The sequence below is a fragment of the Panulirus ornatus genome, chromosome 11 (assembly GCF_036320965.1).
Source record: "Panulirus ornatus isolate Po-2019 chromosome 11, ASM3632096v1, whole genome shotgun sequence".
In the NCBI taxonomy this organism is placed as follows: Eukaryota; Metazoa; Arthropoda; class Malacostraca; order Decapoda; family Palinuridae; genus Panulirus; species Panulirus ornatus.
Window position 1 is genome coordinate 34,398,081 of NC_092234.1, and position 24,178 is coordinate 34,422,258.

Below are 24,178 nucleotides of genomic sequence, written 5' to 3' on the forward strand. Positions count from 1 at the left end.
TTCAAGGCTCCCAGAATTTTCGCCCCCTCCCCCACCCTATGATCCACTTCCGCTTCCATGGTTCCATCCGCTGCCAGATCCACTCCCAGATATCTAAAACACTTCACTTCCTCCAGTTTTTCTCCATTCAAACTCACCTCCCAATTGACTTGACCCTCAACCCTACTGTACCTAATAACCTTGCTCTTATTCACATTTACTCTTAACTTTCTTCTTCCACACACTTTACCAAACTCAGTCACCAGCTTCTGCAGTTTCTCACATGAATCAGCCACCAGCGCTGTATCATCAGCGAACAACAACTGACTCACTTCCCAAGCTCTCTCATCCCCAACAGACTTCATACTTGCCCCTCTTTCCAAAACTCTTGCATTTACCTCCCTAACAACCCCATCCATAAACAAATTAAACAACCATGGAGACATCACACACCCCTGCCGCAAACCTACATTCACTGAGAACCAATCACTTTCCTCTCTTCCTACACGTACACATGCCTTACATCCTCGATAAAAACTTTTCACTGCTTCTAACAACTTTCCTCCCACACCATATATTCTTAATACCTTCCACAGAGCATCTCTATCAACTCTATCATATGCCTTCTCCAGATCCATAAATGCTACATACAAATCCATTTGCTTTTCTAATTATTTCTCACATACATTCTTCAAAGCAAACACCTGATCCACACATCCTCTACCACTTCTGAAACCACACTGCTCTTCCCCAATCTGATGCTCTGTACATGTCTTCACCCTCTCAATCAATACCCTCCCATATAATTTACCAGGAATACTCAACAAACTTATACCTCTGTAATTTGAGCAATCACTCTTATCCCCTTTGCCTTTGTACAATGGCACTATGCACGCATTCCGCCAATCCTCAGGCACCTCACCATGAGTCATACATACATTAAATAACCTTACCAACCAGTCAACAATACAGTCACCCCCTTTTTGGAAGACATACATAAAGATGTTATGTAAAAGGGTGACAACAGATATCAGGAATTCATGATTTGAGAAATTTATATATGAGGATGAGGAGTTAAAAGGAAGAGTTTTCTTTACGGAAACCTAGCTACATTTTGAGGCTAGATTCATGAATAGGGAGGGAAACAAGGTGAAATAAAGAGGTAAGAAATGATGTTTATGGAACATGATAAGATAAAGTTTTTTGTAATTAAAGGATGAGGAGGTGTGGATAGGAATAAATAGAATTAAGCATTAGGGCATGTGAAGCGTCTGGGGTAAACCATGGAAAGTTGTGTGGGGCCTGGATGTGGAAAGGGAGCTGTGGTTTCGGGCATTATTGCATGACAACTAGAGACTGAGTGTGAACGAATGGGGCCTTTGTTGTCTTTTCCTAGCACTACCTCGCACACATGAGGGGGGGGAGGGGGATGTTATTCCATGTGTGGCGAGATGGCGATGGGAATGAATAAAGGTAGACAGTGTGAATTGTGTGCATGGGTATATATGTATGTCTCTGTGTGTGTATATATATGTGTACATTGAGATGTATAGGTATGTATATTTGCGTGTGTGGACATGTATGTATATACATGTGTATGGGGGTGGGTTGGGCCATTTCTTTCGTCTGTTTTCTTGCGCTACCTCGCAAACGCGGGAGACAGCGACAAAGCAAAATAATAATAAAAAAAAAAATGTTTTGGACAGAATAATCAGGAATGGGATCAGATTTTGAGGTAGTTTGTAAATGTAAATTGATAGTTGTGAGAAGAATGAATAGATGATTGTATATGGGTTGAAATAAAATCAAGACAAAATTTTCTCACACTTGTTTGCTATTTACAGTATTAGTGAAGTAGCACCATGAGCACATGAAGAAAAGGGCTCATCCATTTTCTTGCTGTCATGTGTAATGCATTGAAACCACAGACCCCTTTCCAAAACCAGGCCATACAGATGTTGTTATGGTTTTTTGGTTGCTCTTGTACCTTTGTTCAGTCCTTTGACAGTATGTTACCCCCTCTATATCATAGCACTCCAATTCGTTCTATCCCGTGCATTATGTTACCCTTATATATCACATCATTCCAATTCATTCTATCCTGTGCATGCTTTTTACCCTCCTGCATGTTCAGACTCCAAGCACTCAAAATGTTTTTCACTTCATCCCTCCATATCTAGTTTGGTCTCCCCTTCTTTTCCTTTCTGTTCCTGAGACATATATCCTCTTTGTCAACTTCTTCTCACACATTCCATATATCCAGATCATTTCAGCAGACCTCCAATTCTCTCAACCACACTCTTCCCATTATCATACCTCTCTCTCTTACACTTTTATTACTTACCTGCTTAAACCACCCCATAACGCATATTGTCCTCAGACATTTCATTTCCAGTAAGTTCACCCTTTTCTATACATTCTCATCTAAAGCCCATGCCACATTTCCGTACACCTACCTTGGAACTACTATACCTTCATGCATACCTTTTTTACCCTCTCACATGTTGTCCTCTCTTTCCACACGTTTCAATGCTCCAAGATCCTTCACACCCTCACCCATCCTTTGACTCACTTCTGCTTCCATGGTTCCATTAGCTGCCATGTCCACTCCTAGGTATCTAAGACACTCCAGTTCCTCCTAGTTTTCCTCTTTTAAACTCATGCCCCAATTAACCTGTCCCCCTGCCTCGCAAAACCTCATGACCTTGCTTTTGTTCAGATTTACTTTCTGCTTCCCCTTCACACACTCTCACAAACTCAGATCCTAACTTTTGAAGTTTCTCACTTGAATCTACCATAAGGGCTGCTTTTTTCTCTATACATGGAGGCTTTAGACCTGCCTACCTTCTTATGTCTGTCCCATAGTCTGTGACCTAGCATATTTTAAAAGAGGTTTTTCATTTCCTCCACAATTCATGAATACTTTCCCTTGTCTCTTTTTTCCCCTTCATAATTTCCTTTGTATTTCATTTCAGGCCAGGCTTAGATGCAAACTTCAGACCATGACTGGAGTCTCCAATGTGAAAAAAAGAAAAAAAATGGTGACTGAGTTTGAGAGGAAATTGAGAGTAAATGTGAATAAAAGCAAGGTTATTAGGTTTAACAGGGCAAAGGCACTGGTTGGGATGTGAGTTTAAATGAATGAATTTAGAAGAGATGAAGTGTTTCAGATACTTGAGAGTGGACATGGCAATGAATGGAACCATGGAAGCAGAAGTGGGTGAGGGAGCGAAGGTTTTTAGGAACATCAAGGAATATGGAAGGAGGGGTTGTTATCTTGGAGGGCAAAAATGGGTTAGGTTTGAAGGTGCCAATGATATTGATGTATGAATGTGAGGATATGTGGAGGAGGATGGGTGTGATAGAAATGAAGTGTTTTTGGACATTATGTGGTGTGAGGTGGTTTGATTAAATGAGTAATACATGGGTAAGAAAGAGGTGTAGTAATAAGTGAGACTGAGAGAGCTGGGGAGTGTGTGCTGAAATGGTTTGGACATATGGAAGAGAGAATTGGTTGACAAAGAAGGTATATGTGTCAGAAGGGAGGGAAGAAGGTGAAGAGGGAGACCAAACTGGAGATGGAAGGATGGTGTGAAAAATAATTTGAGTGATCAGGGCCTGAACATGCAGGATGAAAGGCATGCACAGTGTAGAGTTAATTGGAACAATGTGGCTTACATGGCGAGACGTGATGTCAGTAGAGTGAACCAGGGTATATGAAAGGGCCAAGGGAAACCATGGAAAGGTCTGTGGGGCTTGGATGTGGATAGGGGGCTGTGGTTTTGGTGCATTGCACATAACAGCTAGAGAATGGATGCAAAAGAATGCATCCTTCCATCTGTTTTTGGTGCAGCATGATTTTATGTTCACTGTTTCCCCATTGTTTACCATATCCATAGTAAGTGAAGGCATTCCAGTATGTCTGGAAGGCATGTTAATGGTACTCATGGGAGTATGGGATGTAAGGCTGCCACTGTTAAGGTTTAAATTAGGTGTGCTTAGGAGGTTTGACCCATGCCAGATAATCATGATTATAACCAAATCTATGGGTCTTCTTTGCTCTGTTGCATTTTCAGTGATAGTGTATTAGATATCAACTGTACCACCTGTGATATGGCAATGTTTATTGAATTAGATAATTCAGAGGGGATGTAGATAACCCTAGTGCCCCTCCTCAGTCCGTCCCATCCCACTCAAGCAGTACCTAAAGCCCTCATCACTGTGTTTCAGTATGGTACCTTTTTCCATTGATTTCGTTAAATATCATCTTGATTATTTCATGACAATTTTTTTCATACATGGTCACCATTTCTCATGTAAGCAAGATAGTGCCAAGAACAGACAAAGAAATGGCCTTAATCTCTCACATCCACTCTCAGGCTGTTATGCATAATGCACTGAAACCAGAGCCCCCTATATACAATCAGGCCCCACAGACCTTTCCATGGTTTTCCCCAACTGCTTCATATGCTCTAGTTCAAACCATTGACAGCATGTCAATACTTGTAAACCACATTGCTCCAATTTGCTCTATCCCTCACATGCCTCGCATACTCCTGCATGTTCAGGCCTGAGCCTTCAAAACATCTTTCACCCCATCCTTTCACCTCCTCTTTGTTTCTCTTTTCCTTGTTCTTTCCAATTCTAACATTTATACTACCTTAGCTATTCCTTATCTTATCCTCTCCATATGTCCAAACTATTTTAGTATATCCTCTTCTACCCTTTCAAGTGTACTCCTCTTTATATCACAGCTCTCTCTTACCTTATCATTGCTTATTTGATCAACCTTCTTCTGCACATATTGCCCTTACACATTCCATTTCCAACATATTTACCCTATCCTTTACATTTCCTCCAAGGCCCATGCCATGCATCCATACACACAGCAACAGTGGGACTACTGCATAATTAACATATCCATCATTGTTCTCTCCACATTTGACCCCTCACTCACCCCTTGGCTCATTTCAGCTCCCATGATTCATTTCTCTGCCATATCTACTCCCTGGCATCTAAAATACTCCACTTCCTCAAAGTTCTGCCCTTTCAAACTCACATTAAAAAAAACCTGGCTCTTTTCATTGCAGAACCTAATAACCTTGCTTTTATTCACGTTACTCTCAACTTTCTCCTTTCGCACACTCCCCCAAACTCATACACCAGCTTCTGCAATCTTTCACTATGATCTGCCACCAGCACTATATCATCAGAAAACAATAACTGATTCACCTCTTATTGCCCACTCCCAGCAGACTGCATACCTGCTCCTCTCTCCAAGACTCTTGCACTCACATCCTTCACCACCCCATCCATAAACAGATTAAGCGGTCATAATGACATCACATACCCCATGCCACAGACCCATCTTCGCCATGCACTACTTACCCACCACTCAACCTTCTCAATTACACGCTTTGTTCCTCAGGCTTTGTTCTTCCCCAGTCTGATGCTTTGTACATGACACCACCCTCTTAATCAACGGTCTTCCTTACAACACAAACTTATATCCCTGTAAACAGAACAGTGACCTCTGTCCCCCTTGCCTTTATACATTGGCACTATATAGGTATTCTTCCAGTCCTCAACCACCCAACCATAATCCATACTCACACTGAAGATGCTAACAAGCAGTCATCAACACAGTCACTTCCTCTGATATGACATTCAGCTGTTAAACCATCCACTTCAGTTGCTATGCCACATTTCGTCTTATACAAGGTTTACACCACCTTTTCTCTTTCCACCACACCACTGTCATAACTTTCACTTCACATACCTCCTTGACCCATACACTCTACATCTGCCACCCTGTTATCAAACACATTCAGCACTCCATAGTACTCATTCCTCTTCATCTCACCATAGCTTTTTACAACTTTCCCATTTGCCCCTTCATTAAAGTTCCCATTTATGGTCTTTTTTTCTCATGCAATTAAGCTCTTTCCAAAACATTTCATTAATCTCCTTGAAGTTTGCTGATACTTGCTCACCTCAACTTCCATTTGCCCTCTTTTTTATTTCTTGTGTCTTCATGTCAGAGTATAATACTACATGTAGGCAGTAAGATGTTTCACATACAGTATAATCCATCCATTAGAGCTACATTGGCCAAGAATGTAATCCCCTTACAAAGTGGGTTATCAATAGTTTGATTTACGATGGTGTCAAGTTGACATGTGTCAAGGAATGTATGCCAGTCATACGTTAAATCCTTCTGGTGTGTGAAAGAGGTGTCAAGAAGGAGGAATGTATTGTTTTGGAGACTGTTTTGAAAAAGGTTGTTATGTGAGATAGACTGCTTTGTATTGAAGTGCATGTAGATAGAGAGGTTCATTGAAGTAGTGGACTAGATCCTTCCAGTCACTTCATAAAATAACCCCCAATATATTTCAGGAGCTCTGCAATCAATTAGCTAAGTTAGCTCTCTATGCATCTGGTCGCCTTGCTGGTCTGTATATACAAGAGGATAAAGCAACCCCAGCCAACACTGTGATCCATGGAGTTCTTCAAAAACTACTGACCCCATACGTTATATCCCTCATGCCCACATCCTCATCAGAAGAGGTAACTTATATTCTCAACACTTTATGTGTGATGTAGGGAAAAAATAGAATGACTGATACAGTTAGTGGTGCACATAGTTTTTTCCTAAAAAAGAACATTGAATGAAACTAAATGGGTCATAAACTACAGTCAGATATAAAGAAAACAACTCTGATAAGCTACTGAACATTTAGATAATATGGAATGGTGCATGGGGGAGGCATGTAAAGACAGGGATAAGTGGAGACTTTTGCCATAAACACCCCCTTGATAGGAGTTTCTGGAGGGAACAAGCATCAGAAATATAGATAGATAGTATGTAGTACTACTTTCTCTCCTTCCTGTACCATGTGCCTGCCCTGGCAGATTGCTAATTACTCATTCAGTGCCAGTGGCTTGTTGGTTCGGCATGGTTCTGCCCACCGACCAAGCAGCAACCTTCACATGGCAGTAACATAATCTTGCTGGCCATCGTATTGGTACTGACATATAATTCTCAGGATCACAAACATGTGTGAACATTGTTCTTGATCCTTCATTTTGTTCCGTCTTCTTCCTTTTCTGATTTGGTTAGTATGGTGTATTTGTGTACTGTTGAATTGTTTTCTACTACTATTACAATTTATTGATGCTATTAAGTTACTATCTTTTCTTTATGGACAATTATGCTTTTTCCCCTCCCTCCAACCATCAGATTCTCTCTTTTTCCCTAATTGCAAGTTTTTTTCTGTAGAGGCTTTCATTGTATAGGTACCTTACAGGGGGAATACGGAGATAGGTTTAAAATGGTTTCCTTAGAGTGATGATGCTGATTAAAGCCCCTGTGACGGGTACAATAATCCCCTGAGAAATAGTATACTTTCCTCTGTACTGGTATAGGAAGATACTGAGTTGTTAGGGGAGGGCCCTGACTAGTGGCATGGATGGTTCTTATTTATGTAAGCATGCTATGATTACCTTTTTTATTGATTTCATTCTCCATACATTTAAACTTTTCAGACATTTTATGGTTATTTTTCCAACTGTGATTTTTACACATTCCGTTTGTATTTTACATGGTTTTTGCATAAGTATGTTCTTATGTATTATGTTCTTGGCAATACAAAAAATCCATCTGCATATTGTTATGCCAAGAATAAATAGTCTCCTTCAACACAGCTATATCATCATCTCTTTATAAGAGGCAGTATATTCTTGTTGCAGAACTTTTTCTCGTCAAAAAAAAGTCCACTATTTTATTGCTGCTGTAAGTATTGCAGCTTTAGAGCTATATGGACCTCCTGGAGTAAGACCAGAACCCTTTCAAGAGAGGGGTCCCAGGGATTTTATGAAGGTTGAACATCAGTTAGTCAGACTTCCATTACGTAGGGTCTGTCAGATTGACATTGACTGAAGTTTTGTTGTCAAGAGGACTCTGTAGCTCAGTCCTGGGCAAGACAGTTTTCTTTTTCATTTAAACTGTTTCCCACAGAAACATTAGAAACAACTTGTGAACAAAATCACTGTGTGCAGATTGGAATCATTTGGCCCATATTGTCCAGTGAACATACACCAAAACCTTTGCTGTGCCATAAGACAGTATGGCTACTCCATGGTAGAAAATACAGTTAGCCCCTTGTAGGGCCCAAACTTTTCATATTCAAATGAGTATTGAGCTTACGTCATGTAGTGATTGCTACCTATAGGTCATGTGTGGCCTTGCCTGTGTTTGAACCTGTTGCAGGTTATTAGGCTACAGACAAACCTGCTGTTCATCCTCCTTCAGAGTTATTAGATAACTTTATCCTTAAACTGCATCATATGTCTGAAATGACACCTACTTAGAGAAAAGAAATATGTAGAATATGTCAGTATATGATATTGAAGATAATCCCCTGAGAAATAGTATACTTTCCTCTGTACTGGTATAGGAAGATACTGAGTTGTTAGGGGAGGGCCCTGACTAGTGGCATGGATGGTTCTTATTTATGTAAGCATGCTATGATTACCTTTTTTATTGATTTCATTCTCCATACATTTAAACTTTTCAGACATTTTATGGTTATTTTTCCAACTGTGATTTTTACACATTCCGTTTGTATTTTACATGGTTTTTGCATAAGTATGTTCTTATGTATTATGTTCTTGGCAATACAAAAAATCCATCTGCATATTGTTATGCCAAGAATAAATAGTCTCCTTCAACAAGTATATTCTTGTTGCAGAACTTTTTCTCGTCAAAAAAAGTCCATTATTTTATTGCTGCTTTAAGTATTGCAGCTTTAGAGCTGTATGGACCTCCTGGAGTAAGACCAGAACCCTTTCAAGAGAGGGGTCCCAGGGATTTTATGAATGAATAAATTTATATGCATTGTTTATGTGCTAGGCTTAAAGTCAGGGTTTAGCTTGAGAAGGGGATAGCACCTCTGCTAAAGGAGATGTAGGAATGTGTGAGTGTAAGGAAGTGAGCCCCAGACTGATATAGCTAAAAGTGGAAGTGGAACACAAGAGGTAGGTTATTATTAGTGTTTATACAATTGGCCTCAAGAAGAATAACGTAGATGATTGTCATAGGAGCAGCTCAGTGAGTGTGTCAGCAGTTTTGATGGGAGTGATTGGGTATTAATGATAGATGATTTGAATGCATCAGTGGGTAATTTGGTAGTTAATGTTATTATTGGGATGCATGGGTATTCAGAGAAGCAAAGAGAAATGATAAACAGCTTGTGGAATTGTGTGCTGAAAAACAAATGGTGATTGGTAATACCTGGTTTAAAATGAGTAGGAATAATGGTAAGCAGGCATTATTGGATTACTTACTAATTGATAGGCACAAAAAAGAGAGCCTCTTGGATGCGAATGTATCGAGAGGAGCAGCTGGTGGAATGTCCCATCATTTCTTGGTGGAGGTGAGGGTGAATATTTGGAAAGGCTTATGGGGAAGAGAAAATGATATGGGTGAGAAGAGGGCAAGTGAGTTCGGATAAAAGGCTTGTGTGAATAAATACTAAGAAAGATTGAGTGTAGGTTGGTAAAAGGTGAAAATAGATGAGGCAATGGTAGAGTGTGAGGAATTGAAGGTATTTAAGGAAGCAGAGGTGACATATGCAAGAGATGTGTATAGCATGCAGAAGGTGGGAGATGGGAAAGAGAGAAAGTATAGTGATTAGTGGGTTGATGAAGTAAAGTTGCTAGTGAGAGAGAAAAGAAAAGTGTATATGTAGTGCTTACAGGGAAGGGGTATGAATGACTTGCAGATGTACAAGACAAAGTGGCAGGTCAAGAGAAAGGTGCAGGGGCTGAGAAATAGGGCAAATGACAGTTAGGGTGAGTGAGTATTAGCAGACTTAAGAAAGAGTAGGAAAATATTTTGAAAGGAAGTTAATATTGTAAGATAAACAAGAGATCAAATGGGAACAGGGAAGGTGGCTAATGGGGAAAAGGTAACAGGTAGTGATGAAGTGAAGAGGAGTAAGTACTTTGAAGAATTGTTGAACGTGTGTGATGATAGGATATCAGATACAGGGTGTTTGCATTGGGAAAATATGCGAAGAGAGAGAGAGTCTTGGCAAGTGGTTTGATGGAAAGAGAATAGGTGTTAAAAGCCTTTTGTGGCAAAGCAGCTGGAGTGGATGGTATTGCAATTGAATTTCATAAGAAATGGGGTGACTGTGTTGTTGCTTGGTTACTTAGGATTTTCTGTGTGTGTCATTCATGATAAGGTGCCTGAAGATTGGCAGAATGCTTGTTTAGTGCCATTGTATGAAGGCAAGGGGGACAAAGGCAAGCATTTGAATTATGGTAGTGTAAGTTTGTTGAGTATACCTGGTAAGTTGTACAGGAAAGTGGTGAATTAGAGGGTAGTGGCATGCACAGAGCATCTGTGGGAGAGGATGTGTGGATCAGGTGTTTGCTTCAGAAAATATGTGTGAGAATACATAGAGACACAGATGGATTTGTATATTTCATTTATGAATCTGGAGAAAGCATATGATAGGGATGATAGAAATGCTGTGTGGAAGATGTTTCAAATATATGTAGAAGGAAAGCTATAGAGGTAATGATGGGTTTTTATCAGGAGATTCAGATATGTATAAGAGTTGATAGAGAGGAGGGTATGTGGTTCCAGGTAAAGATGGGTCTGCAGCAGGAATGTGTTTTGTCATAGTAGTTGTTCAGTCAGCTAATGAATGGGGTGGTGAGGGAGGTAAATGTGAAGGTTTTGAGGGTAGGGGTATGTTTGCAGTATAACAGAGGTAATGGTGGCAGATTCAAATGAGAAAATGCAGAAATTGGTTTCTGAGTTTTGGAGAGTGTGTGAAAGGAAAAAGTTGAGAGTGAATGTCACAAATATCATGGTTTTTAGGTTTAGCACTGGAGAGACGGTTAGTTAGCATTTGAGTTTGAATGGGGAAAACGTCGAGGATGTACACTGTTTTAGGTACCTGGGAGTGTACATGGCAGCAAAGAGAAACTTGGGAGCAGAAGTGAGTTTAGGATGAATAATGGGATGAAGGTCTTGGGACCATTAAGAAACCTGTGGAAAGAGTGTAAGAAAGTGATCCCAAGCCTGATTTTGGTAAAAGTAAAAGTGGATTATGAGAAATGGGTGATTTCAGAGTTTATGCACATATCCATGAGAGGAAGGTGGAAAAAGGGCAAGTGTTTTGATAGGAGCTGATTGTATCAACAGTTGTAATATGAGTACTGACTGTGTTGTATAGATGAAAGTCATGTCCTTTATGAAGATGCAGGAGGGTAAAATGCATTCACAGGACATAGTGCATTGGAGTAATATGACATACAGGGGGTAATGTGTTGTCAATGGACTGAACCAGAGCATATGAAACAACTGGGAGAACCTCAGAAAGGTCTAGAGTCCTGGTTGTGCATTGGAGGCTGTGGTTTCGGTGCATTAAACATGATAGCTAGAGAGTAGATGTGAGTGCAAGGGTTGAAAAAGATGGCAAATGACAGTTAGGGTGAGAGAGAATCGTTAAACTTTAGGGAGAATTGAAAGGTGTTTTGGAAGGAGGTAAATATCGTGCATAAGACAAGAGAACAATGGGAACATTGTTGAAGGGGGCACGGGGGGAAGTAATAACAGGTAGTGATGAAGTGAGGAGGAGTGAGTATTTTGAAGGTTTGTTGGATATGCATGATGATAAGAGTAGCAGATGTATGTTATTTTGGTTGGTGTGGTGTGCAGAGCGAGAGGGTCAGGGAGAATGCTTTAGTTAAAAGAGAAGAGGTAATGAAAGCTTTTTGAAAGATAAAATCTGGCAAAGTGGCGGCTTTGGATGATACTGCAGTGAAATTTATTAAGAAAGGCGGTGACTTTGTTTTGATTGGTTTGTAAGGATACTCACTGTATGTATGGATCATGGTGAAGTGCCTGAGGATTGGTGGAACACATGCATAGTGCCATTTTAGAAAAGTAAAGGGGATTAAGATGAGTTCAAACTACAGAGGCATAAGTTTGTTGAGTATTCTTGGGAAACTGTATAGGACAGTATTGATTGAGAGGGTGAAGGCATGTACAAAGTATCAGATATGGGAGGAGCAGTGTGGTTTCGTAAGTGGTAGAGGATGTGTGGATCAGGTGTTTGCTTTGAAGAATGTATGTGAGAAATACTTAGAAAAACAGATGGATTTGTATGTAGCATTTATGGATCTGGAGAAGGCATAAGACAGAGTTGATAGAGATGCTTTGTGGAAGGTCTTAAGAGTGTATGGTGTGGAAGGTAAGCTGCTAGAAGCAGTGAAAATTTTTTACCAAGGATGTAAGGCTTGTGCATGGGTAGGAAGAGAGGAGAGTGATTGTAGGTCTGCACCAGGGGTGTGTTATGATCCCATGATTGTTAAATTTGTTTGTGGATGGGGTGGTTAGGGAGATAAGTGCAAGAGTTTTGGAGAGAGGGGCGAGTATGCAGTCTGTTGTGGATGAGAGGGCATGGGAAGTGAGTCAGTCATTGTTTGCCAGTGATACAGCTCTGATGGCTGATTCAAGTGAGAAACTGCAGAAGTTGGTGACTGAGTTTGGAAAAGTGTGTAAAAGGAGAAAGTTGAGAGTAAATGTGAATAAGAGCAAGGTTGTTAGGTTCAGTAGGGTTGAGGGACTAGTTGATTGGGATGTAAGTTTGAATGGAGAAAAATTGGAGGAAGTGAAGTGATTTAGATATCTGGGAATAGACTTAGCAACAAATAGAACTATGGAAGTGGCAGTAATTTATAGGGTGGGGGAGGGAGTGAAGGTTCTGGGGGCACTGAAGAATATGTGGAAGGAGAGAATGTTATCTCAGAAAGCAAAATGGGTATGTTTGAGGGAATAGTAGTTCCAGCAATATTATGTGGTTGCGAGGCATGGGCTACAGATAGGGTTGTACAGAGGAGGGTGGATGTGTTGGAAATGAAATGTTTAAGGGCAACATGTTGTGTGAGCTGGTTTGATCGAGTAAATAATGAATGGGTAAGATAGATGTGTGGAAATAAAAAGAGTGTGGTTGAGGCAGGAGAAGAGGGTGTGTTGAAATGCTTTGGACATATGGAGAGAATGAGTGAGGAAAGATTGACAAATAGGCTATGTGTGTCAGAGGTGGAGGGAAGAAGGAGAAGCGGGAAACCAAATTGGAGGTGGAAGGATGGAGTGAAAAAGATCTTGAGTGATCAGGGCCTGAACATACAGGAGGATGAAAGGCATACAAGGAATATGATAAATTGGAACAATGTGGTATACCGGGGTTGACATGCTGTCAATGGACTGAATGAGGGCATGTGAAACATCTGGAGTAAAACATGGGAAGGTCTGTGGGGCCTGGATGTGGATAGGGAACTGTGGCTTTAGTGCATTACACATGACAGGTAGAGACTGAGTGTGATTGAATGTGGCCTGATTTGTCTATCTTCCTGGCACTGCCTCACTGAAGTCGAGGGTAGCAATGCTGTTTTTTGTGGGACAGGGTATTGGGGGTGACTGTGTTATTGATTGGTTGGTAGCTATATTTAATGTATGTATTGATCATGGTGAAGTGCCTGAGGATTAGCGGAATGCATGCATAATGCCATTGTACAAAGGCAAAGGGGATAAAGGAGAGTGTTCAAATTACAGGGGCATAAGTTTGTTGAATATTCCTAGGAAATTATATGGGGGGGTATATTGAGAGGATAAAGGCATGTAAAGAAAATCAGATTGGGGAAGAGCAGTGTGGTTTCAGAAGTGGTAGAGGATGTGTGGATCAGGTGTTTGCTTTGAAGAATGTATGTGAGAAATACTTAGAAAAACAGATGGATTTGTATGTAGCATTTATAGATCTGGAGAAGGCATATGATAGGGTTGATAGAGTTACTTTGTGGAAAGTTTTAAGAGTATATGGTGTGGGAGGTAAGTTGCTAGAAGCACTGAAAAGTTTTTACCAAGGATGTAAGGCATGTGTACGAGTAGGAAGAGAGGAAAGTGACTGGTTCCCAGTGAATGTCAGTTTGCAGGAGGGGTGCGTAATATCTCCATGGTTGTTTAATTTGTTTATGGATGGGATTGTTAGGGAGGTGAATGCAAGAGAGAGGCAAGTATGCGGTCTGTTGTGGATGAGAGGGCTTAGGAAGTGATTCAGTTGCTATTCACTGATGATGCAGCGCTTGTGGCTGATTCAGGTGAGAAACTGCAGAAGTTGGTGACTGGGTTTGGTAAATTGCATGAAAGAAGAAAGTTGAGAGTAGATGTGAATAAGAGCAAGGTTATTAGGTTCAGTAGGGTTGAGGGACAAGTTAATTGGGAGGTAAGTTTGATTGGAGAAAAACTGGAGGAAATGAAGTGTTTTAGATATCTGGGAGTGGACGTAGCCATGGATGGAACCATGGAAGCAGAAATGAGTCATAGGGTGGGGGAGGGAGCGAAGGTTCTGGGAGCATTGAAGGTGAGAACATTATCTCGGAGAGCAAAAATGGGTATGTATGGAGGAATTGTGGTTCCAACGATGTAATATGGTTGCGAGGCATGTGCTATAGATAGGGTTGTGTGGAGGAAGGTGGATGTGTTGCAAATGATATGTTTGAGGACAATATGTAGTGTGAGCTGGTCTGATTGAATAAGTTATGAAAGGGTAAGAGAGATGTGTGGTAACAGAAAGAGTTTGGTTGAGAGAGCAGAAGAGGGTGTGTTAAAATGGTTTGGACACATTGAGTGAATGAGTGAGGAAAGATTGACAAAGAGGATATATGTGTCAGAGGTGGAGGGAAGAAGGAGAAGCGGGAGACCAAATTGGAGGTGGAAGGATGGAGCGAAAAAGATTTTGAGCAATCGGGGCCTGAACTTACAGGAGTGTGAAAGGTGTGCAAGGAATAGAGTTGATTGTAACGATGTGGTATACCGGGGTCAACATGCTGTCAGTGGATTGAACCAGGGAATGTGAAGCATCTAGGGTAAACCATGGAAAGGTCTGTTGGGCCTGGATTTAGAAAGGGAGCTCTAGTTTCGGTGTATTATACATGAGAGGTTGAGACTGAGTGTGAATAAATGTGGCCTTTTTCATCTGTTCCTGGCACTGCCTCGCTGGAGGGGGAGGGATGCTAGTTCATTTGTGGCGGTGTGGCGACGGGAATGGATGAAGGGAGCAAGTATGGATATGTACATGTGTGTATATGTGTATGTATACGTTAAAATGTATATATGCGTGTGTGGGCGTTTATGTGTGTACATGTGTATGTTGGGTGGGTTGGGCCTTCCTCGTCTGTTTCCTTGTGCTACCTTGCTGACGCAGGAGATGGCAATGAAGTTTAATGAAAATAGAAAAAAATAATGTGTATATATATGTATGTATGTGTTGATATGCATATGTGTGTGTGTATGGGTATTTATGTATATATATATGTATATGAGTGGATAGGTCATTCTTTGTTTCCTGGTGCTACCTCGCTGATGCGAGAAATGGGGATCAAGGTTAATGAAATAAATGTATCGAATATATTTTTTCCTGCTTGATCGCTGTTCCCCACATTAGTGAGGTAGTGCCAGGAAACAGATGAAGAAAGGCATATGTACTCATGTACACATATATATTTATTTTGTTTATTTATTTTGCTTTGTCGCTGTCTCCTGCATTAGCAAGGTAGCGCAAGGAAACAGACGAAAGAATGGCCCAACCCACCCACATACACATGTATATACATACACGTCCACACACGCAAATATACATATCTATGCATCTCAAGGTATACATATATATACACACACAGACATATACATATATACACATGTACATAATTCATATTGTCTGCCTTTATTCATTCCCATCGCCACCTTGCCACACATGTAATAACAACCCCCTCCCCCCTCATGTGTACGAGGTAGCGCTAGGAAAAGACAACAAAGGCCTCATTCATTCACACTCAGTCTGTAGCTGTCATGTAATAATGCACCAAAACTACAGCTCCCTTTCCACATCCAGGCCTCACAGAACTTTCCATGGTTTACCCAAGATGCTTCACATGCCCTGGTTCAATCCATTGACAGCACACCGACCCCGGTATACCACATCGTTCCAATTCACTCTATTCCTTGCACACCTTTCACCCTCGTGCATGTTCAGGCCCCGATCGCTCAAAATCTTTACTTCTGCTTCCATGGTTCCATCCGCTGCCAAATCCACTCCCAGATATCTAAAACATTTCACTTCCTCCAGTTTTTCTCCATTCAAACTTACCTCCCAATTGACTTGGCCTTCAACCCTACTGTACCTAATAACCTTGCTTTTATTCACATTTACTCTCAACTTTCTTCTTTCACACACTTTACCAAACTCAGTCACCAGCTTCTGCAGTTTCTCACATGAATCAGCCACCAGCGCTGTATCATCAGCAAACAACAACTGACTCACTTCCCAAGCTCTCTCATCCACAACAGACTGCATACTTGCCTCTCTTTTCAAAACTCTTGCATTCACCTCCCTAACAACCCCATCCATAAGCAAATTAAACAATCATGGAGACATCACACACCCCTGCCGCAAACCTACATTCACTGAGAACCAATCACTTTCCTCTCTTCCTACATGCACACATGCCTTACATCCTCGATAAAAACTTTTCACTGCTTCTAACAACTTGCCTCCCACACCATATATTCTTAATACCTTCCACAGAGCATCTCTATCAACTCTTATCATATGCCTTCTCCAGATCCATAAATGCTACATACAAATCCATTTGCTTTTCTAAGTATTTCTCACATACATTCTGCAAAGCAAACACCTGATCCACACATCCTCTACCACTTCTAAAGCCACACTGCTCTTCCCCAGTCTGATGCTCTGTACATGCCTTCACCCTCTCAATCATTACCCTCCCATATAATTTCCCAGGAATACTCAAACTTATACATCTGTAATTTGAGCACTCACCTTTATCCCCTTTGCCTTTGTACAGTGGCACTATGCAAGCATTCCACCAATCCTCAGACACCTCACCATGAGTCATACATACATTAAATAACCTTACCAACCAGTCAACAACACAGTCACCCCCTTTTTTAAGAAATTCCACTGCATTACCATCCAAACCCGCTGCCTTGCCAGCTTTCATCTTCCGCAAAGCTTTTACTACCTCTTCTCTGTTTACCAAATCATTTTCCCTAACCCTCTCATTTTGCATACCACCATGACCAAAACATCCTATATCTGCCACTCTATCATCAAACACATTCAACAAACCTTCAAAATACTCACTCCATCTCCTTCTCACATCACCACTACTTGTTATCACCTCCCCATTAGCCCCCTTCACTGAAGTTCCCATTTGCTCCCTTGTCTTACGCACTTTATTTACCTCCTTCCTAAACATCTTTTTATCCTCCCGAAAATTTAATGACACTCTCTCACCCCAACCCTCATTTGCCCTCTTTTTCACCTCTTGCACCTTTCTCTTAACCTCCTGCCTCTTTCTTGTATACATCTCCCAATCATTTGCATTATTTCCCTGCAAAAATCATCCAAATGCCTCTCTCTTCTCTTTCAGTAATAATCTTACTTCTTCATCCCACCACTCACTACCGTTTCTAATCTGCCCACCTCCCATGCTTCTCATTCCACAAGCATCTTTTGCACAAGCCATCACTGCTTCCCTAAATACATCCCATTCCTCTCCCACTCACCTTACGTACTTTGTTCTCACCTTCTTCCATTCTGTACTCAGTCTCTCCTGGTACTTCCTCACACAAGTGTCCTTCCCAATCTCACTGACTCTCACCACTCTCTTCACCCCAACAGTCTCTCTTCTATACTGAAAACCTCTACAAATCTTCACCTTTCTCCTCCACAAGATAATGATCAGACATCCCTCCAGTTGCACCTCTCAGCACATTAACATCCAAAAGTCTCTTTTTTGCTCGCCTATCAATTAACACGTAATCCAATAATACTCTCTGGCCATCTCTCCTACTTACATGCATATACTTATGTATATCTTTCTTTTTAAACCAGGTATTCCCAATCACTAGTCCTTTTTCAGCGCACAAATCTACAAGCTCTTCACCATTTCCATTTACAACATTGAACATCCCATGTACACCAATCATTCCCTCAACTGCCACATTACTCGCCTTTGCATTCAAATCACCCATCACTATAATCTGGTCTCGTGCATCAAAACTACGAACACACTCACTCAGCTGCTTCCAAAACACTTGCCTTTCATGATCTTTCTTCTCATGCCCAGGTGCATATGCACCAATAATCACCAATCTCTCTCCTTCCTCTTTCAGTTTTACCCATATCAATCTAGAGTTTACTTCCTTACACTCTATCACATACTCCCACCACTCCTGTTTCAGGAGTAGTGCTACTCCTTCCCTTGCTCTTGTCCTCTCACCAACCCCTGACTTCTCCCAAGACATTCCCAAACCACTCTTCCCCTTTACCCTTGAGCTTCGTTTCACTCAGAGCCAAAACATCCAGGTTCCTTTCCTCAAACATACCATATGTTGGTTACATCCACTCACATTTAGACACCCCAATCTGAGCCTTCAAGGAGGATGAGCACTCCCCATGTGACTCTTTCTTCTGTTTTCCCTTTTAGAAAGTTGAAATATAAGGAAGGGAGAGTTTCTATCCCCCTGCTCCCATCCCCTTTTTATTTATTATACTTAGTTGCTGTCTCCATAGTTTACCCCAAACCCTTCACATGCCCTGGTTAAATCTATTGATAGCACATCGACCCTGGTATACCACATCATTTCAATTCACTCTATTCCTTGGTTCCATCTGCCGACAAATCCACTCCCAGATATCTAAAATACTTCACTTCCTCCAGTTTTTCTCCATTCAAACTTACCTCCCAACTGACATGTCCCTCACCCCTACTGAACCTAATAACCATGCTCTTATTCACATTTACTCTCAACTTTCTTCTTTCACACACTTTATCAAACTTAGTCACCAGCTACTGCAGTTTCTCACCAGAATCAGCCACCAGCACTGTATCATCAACAAACAACAACTGACTCACTTCCCTAGCCCTCTAATCCACAACAGACTGCATACTTGCCCCTCTCCCCAAAACTCTTGCATTCACCTCCCTAACAACCCCATCCATAAACAAATTAAATAACCATGGAGACATTACACACCCCTGCCGCAAACCAACATTCACTGGGAACTCATCACTTTCCTCTCTTCCTACTCGTACACATGCCTTACATCCTCGATAAACATCTTATGTTCTTAATACCTTCAACAGAGCATCTCTATCAACTCTTATCATATGCCTTCTCCAGATCCATAAATGCTACATAGAAATCCATTTGTTTTTCTGAGTATTTCTCGCATACTTTCTTCACAGCAAACACCCGATCCACACATCCTCTACCACTTCTGAATCCACACTGCTCTTCCCCAATCTGATGCTCTGTACTTGCCTTTATGCTGTCAATCAATATCCTTCAATATGAATTCCCAGGAATACTCAGTAATATTATAACTCTGTAATTTGAACACTTGCCTTTATTCCCTTTTCCTTTATACAGTGGCACTATACATGCATTTCACCAATCCTCAGGCACTTCACCATGAACCATACATATATTAAATATTCTCACCAACCAGTCAACATCACAGTCACCCCCTTTTTTAATATATTCCACTGCAGTACCATCCAAACCTGCCGCCTTGCCGGGTACACCTCGACCAAAACACCCTATATCTGCCACTCTATCATCAAACACATTCAACAGACCTTCAAAATACTCATTCCATCTCCTTCTCACTTCACCACTACATGTTATTACTTCCCCATTTGCCCCTTCACCGATGTTCCCATTTGTTCTCTTGTCTTATGCACTTTATATACCTCCTTCCTAAACATATTTTTATCCTCCCTAAAATTTAATGATACTCTCACCCCAACTCTCATTTGCCCTCTTTTTCACCTCTTGCACTTTTCTGTTGACCTCCTGCCTTTTTCTTTTATACATCTCTTAGTCATTTGCACTATTTCTCTGCACAAATCGTCCAGATGTCTCCCTCATCTCTTTCACTAACAATCTTACTGCTTCATCCCACCACTCACTATCCTTTCTAATCTTCTTACCTCCCACCTTTCTCGTGCCACACGCATCTTTCACGTAAACCATCACTGCTTCCCCAAATACTTCCCATTCCTCCCCCACTCCCCTTACATCATTTGCTCTCACCTTTTTCCATTCTGCACTCAATCTCACCTGTTACTTCCTCACACAAGTCTTTTCCAAGCTCACTTACTCTCACCACTCTCTTCACCCCAACATTCTCTCTCCTTTTCTGAAAACCTCTACAAATCTTCACCTTCGCCTCTACAAGATAATGGTCAGACATCCCTCCAGTTGCCCCTGTCAGCGCACTGACATGACATCTAAAAGTCTCTCTTTTGCACTCTTATCAATTAACACACAATCCAGTAATGCTCTCTGGCCATCCCTCCTACTTACATATGTATACTTATGTATACCTCTCTCTTTAAACCAGGTATTCCCAATCACCAGTCCTTTTTCAGCACACAAATCTACAAGCTCTTCACCATTTCCATTTCCAACACTGAACACCCCATGTACACCAATTATACCCTCAACTACCACATTAATCATCTTTGCATTAAAATCACCCATCACTATAACCCAGTCTCGTGCATCAAAGCTGCTAACACACCTCACTCAGCTGCTCCCAAAACCGTTGCCTCTCACAGTCTTTCTTCTCATGCCCAGGTGCACCAATAATCACCCATCTTTCTCCATCCACTTTCAGTTTTTACCTATATCACTCTAGAATATACTTTTGTACACTCTATCACATGCTGCCACAACTCTTGCTTCAGGAGTAGTGCTACTCCTTCCTTTGCTCTCATCCTCTCACCAACCTCTGACTTTACTCCCAAGACATACCCAAACCACTCTTCCCCTTTACCCTTAAGCTTCTTTTCACTCAGAGCCAAAACATTCAGGTTCCTTTCTTCAAACATATTACCTATCTCTCTTTTTTCTCATCTTGGTTACATCCACACAGATTTAGACACCCCAATCTGAGCCTTCAAGGGGGATGAGCACTCCCCGCATGACTCCGGCAAGGCGGCGGGTTTGGATGGTATTTCAGTGGAATTTGTTAAAAAAGGTGGTGACTGTGTTGTTGACTGGTTGGTAAGGATATTCAGTGTATGTATGGTTCATGGTGAGGTGCCTGAGAATTGTTGGAATGCATGCATAGTGCCTTTGTTCAAAGGCAAAGGGGATAAATGTGAGTGTTTAAGGGAGGTGAATGCAAGAGTTTTGGAGAGAGGGGCAAGTATGCAGTCTGTTGTGGATGAGAGGGCTTGGGAAGTGAGTCAGTTGTTGTTTGCTGATGATACAATACTGGTGGCTGATTCGGACGAGAAACTGCAGAGGTTGGTGAGTGAATTAGGTAAAGTGTGTGAAAGAAAAAAGTTGAGAGTAAATGTGAATGAGAGCAATGTTGTTAGGTTCAGTAGGGTTGAGGGACAAGTTAATTGGGAGGTAAGTTTGGATGGAGAAAAGCTGGAGGAAATGAAGTGTTTTAGATATCTGGGAGTGGACTTAGCAGTGGATGGAATCATGGAAGCGGAAGTGAGTCACAGTGTGGGGAGGGGGCGAAGGTTCTGGGAGCTTTGAAGAATGTGTGAAAGGTAAGAACATTATCTCGGAGAGGAAAAATGAGTATGTGTGAAGAAATAATGGTTCCAACAATGTTATATTGTTACAAGGTATGGGCTATAGATAGGGTTGTGCAGAGTAGGGTGTATGTGTTGAAAAAGAAATGTTTGAGGACACTATGTGGAGTTAGGTGCTTTGATCAAGTAAGTAATGAATGGTAAGAGGGATGTATGGTAATATAAAGAGTGTGGTTGAGAGAGCAGAAGAGGGTATGATAAAATGATTTGGACATGTGGAGAGAATTAGTGAGGAAAGATTGACAAAGAGGATATATGTGTCAGAGGTTGTCGGAAAAAGGGGAAGTAGGAGACCAAATTGGAAATGGAAGGATGGAGAGAAAAAGATTTTGAGTGATCGGGGCCTGAACATACAGGAGGGTGAAAGGCATGCAAGGAATATGGTGAATTAGAATGATGTGGTATACCAGGGTTGATGTGCTGTCAATGGATTGAACCAAGGCATGTGAAGCGTCTGGGGATAACCATGGAAAGGTCTTTGGGGCCTATATGTGGAATGGGAGCTGTGGTTTTGGTGCATTACACATGACAGCTAGAGACTGTGTGAACAAATGTAGCCTTTTTCGTGTTTTCCTGCTGCTACCACGCTGGGGGATGGATGCTTTTTCGTGTGTGGTGGGGTGGTGACGAGAATGGATGAAGGCAGCAAATATGGATATGTACAAGTGTATGTATATGTATATGTCTGTGTATGTATATGTATGTATACATTGAAATGTATATGTATGTATATGTGCATGTATGGGCCTTTATGTATATGTATATATTTATTTATTTATTTATTTATTTTGCTTTGTCGCTGTCTCCCGCGTTTGCGAGGTAGCGCAAGGAAACAGACAAAAGAAATGGCCCAACCCACCCCCATACACAATGTATATACATACACGTCCACACACGCAAATATACATACCTATACATCTCAATGTGCACATATATATACACACACAGACACATACATGTATACCCATGCACACAATTCACACTGTCTGCCTTTATTCATTCCCATCGCCACCTCGCCACACATGGAATACCATCCCCCTCCCCCCTCATGTGTGCAAGGTAGCACTAGGAAAAGACAACAAAGGCATCATTCGTTCACACTCAGTCTCTAGCTGTCACGCAGTAATGCCCGAAACCACAGCTCCCTTTCCACATCCAGGCCCCACACAACTTTCCATGGTTTACCCCAGACGCTTCACATGCCCTGATTCAATCCACTGACAGCACGTCAACCCCGGTATACCACATCGATCCAATTCACTCTATTCCTTGCCCTCCTTTCACCCTCCTGCATGTTCAGGCCCCGATCACACAAAATCTTTTTCACTCCATCTTTCCACCTCCAATTTGGTCTCCCACTTCTCCTCATTCCCTCCACCTCCGACACATATATCCTCTTTGTCAATCTTTCCTCACTCATTCTCTCCATGTGCCCAAACCATTTCAAAACACCCTCTTCTGCTCTCTCAACCACGCTCTTTTTTATTTCCACACATCTCTCTTACCCTTACGTTACTTACTCAATCAAACCACCTCACACCACACATTGTCCTCAAACATCTCATTTCCAGCACATCCATCATCCTGCGCACAACACTATCCATAGCCCATGCCTAACAACCATACAACATTGTTGGAACCACTATTCCTTCAAACATACCCATTTTTGCTTTCACAGATAATGTTCTCGACTTCCACACATTCTTCAAGGCTCCCAGAATTTTCGCCCCCTCCCCCACCCTATGATCCACTTCCGCTTCCATGGTTCCATCCGTTGCCAGATCCACTCCCAGATATCTAAAACACTTCACTTCCTCCAGTTTTTCTCCATTCAAACTCACCTCCCAATTGACTTGACCCTCAACCCTACTGTACCTAATAACCTTGCTCTTATTCACATTTACTCTTAACTTTCTTCTTCCACACACTATACATATATATATATATATATATATATATATATATATATATATATATATATATATATATATATATATATTTATATATATATATATATATATATATATATATATATATATATATATATATATTTTTTTTTTTTTTTTTTTTTTTTTTTTTACTTTGTCGCTGTCTCCCGCGTTTGCGAGGTAGCGCAAGGAAACAGACGAAAGAAATGGCCCAACCCCCCCCCCCCATACACATGTACATACACATGTCCACACACGCAAATATACATACCTACACAGCTTTCCATGGTCCACCCCAGACACCTCACATGCCTTGATTCACTCCACTGACAGCACGTCAACCCCTGTATACCACATCGCTCCAATTCACTCTATTCCTTGCCCTCCTTACACCCTCCTGCATGTTCAGGCCCCGATCACACAAAATCTTTTTCACTCCATCTTTCCACCTCCAATTTGGTCTCCCTCTTCTCCTCGTTCCCTCCACCTCCGACACATATATCCTCTTGGTCAATCTTTCCTCACTCATTCTCTCCATGTGCCCA

The 24,178-nt window shown here is 41.4% G+C and overlaps 1 protein-coding gene across 3 annotated transcripts in view; it reads left to right on the plus strand.

The window, feature by feature from the left end:
• The window catches only part of Rme-8 (receptor mediated endocytosis 8), a 554,100-nt gene that overhangs the window by 417,849 nt on the left and 112,073 nt on the right, over nt 1-24,178 (plus strand). For all 3 annotated transcript variants that reach the window (XM_071666770.1, XM_071666772.1, XM_071666771.1), the window contains one exon: nt 6,376-6,546. In XM_071666770.1, coding sequence (XP_071522871.1) covers nt 6,376-6,546 — 171 coding nt within the window. The remainder of the gene's footprint in view (nt 1-6,375; nt 6,547-24,178) is intronic.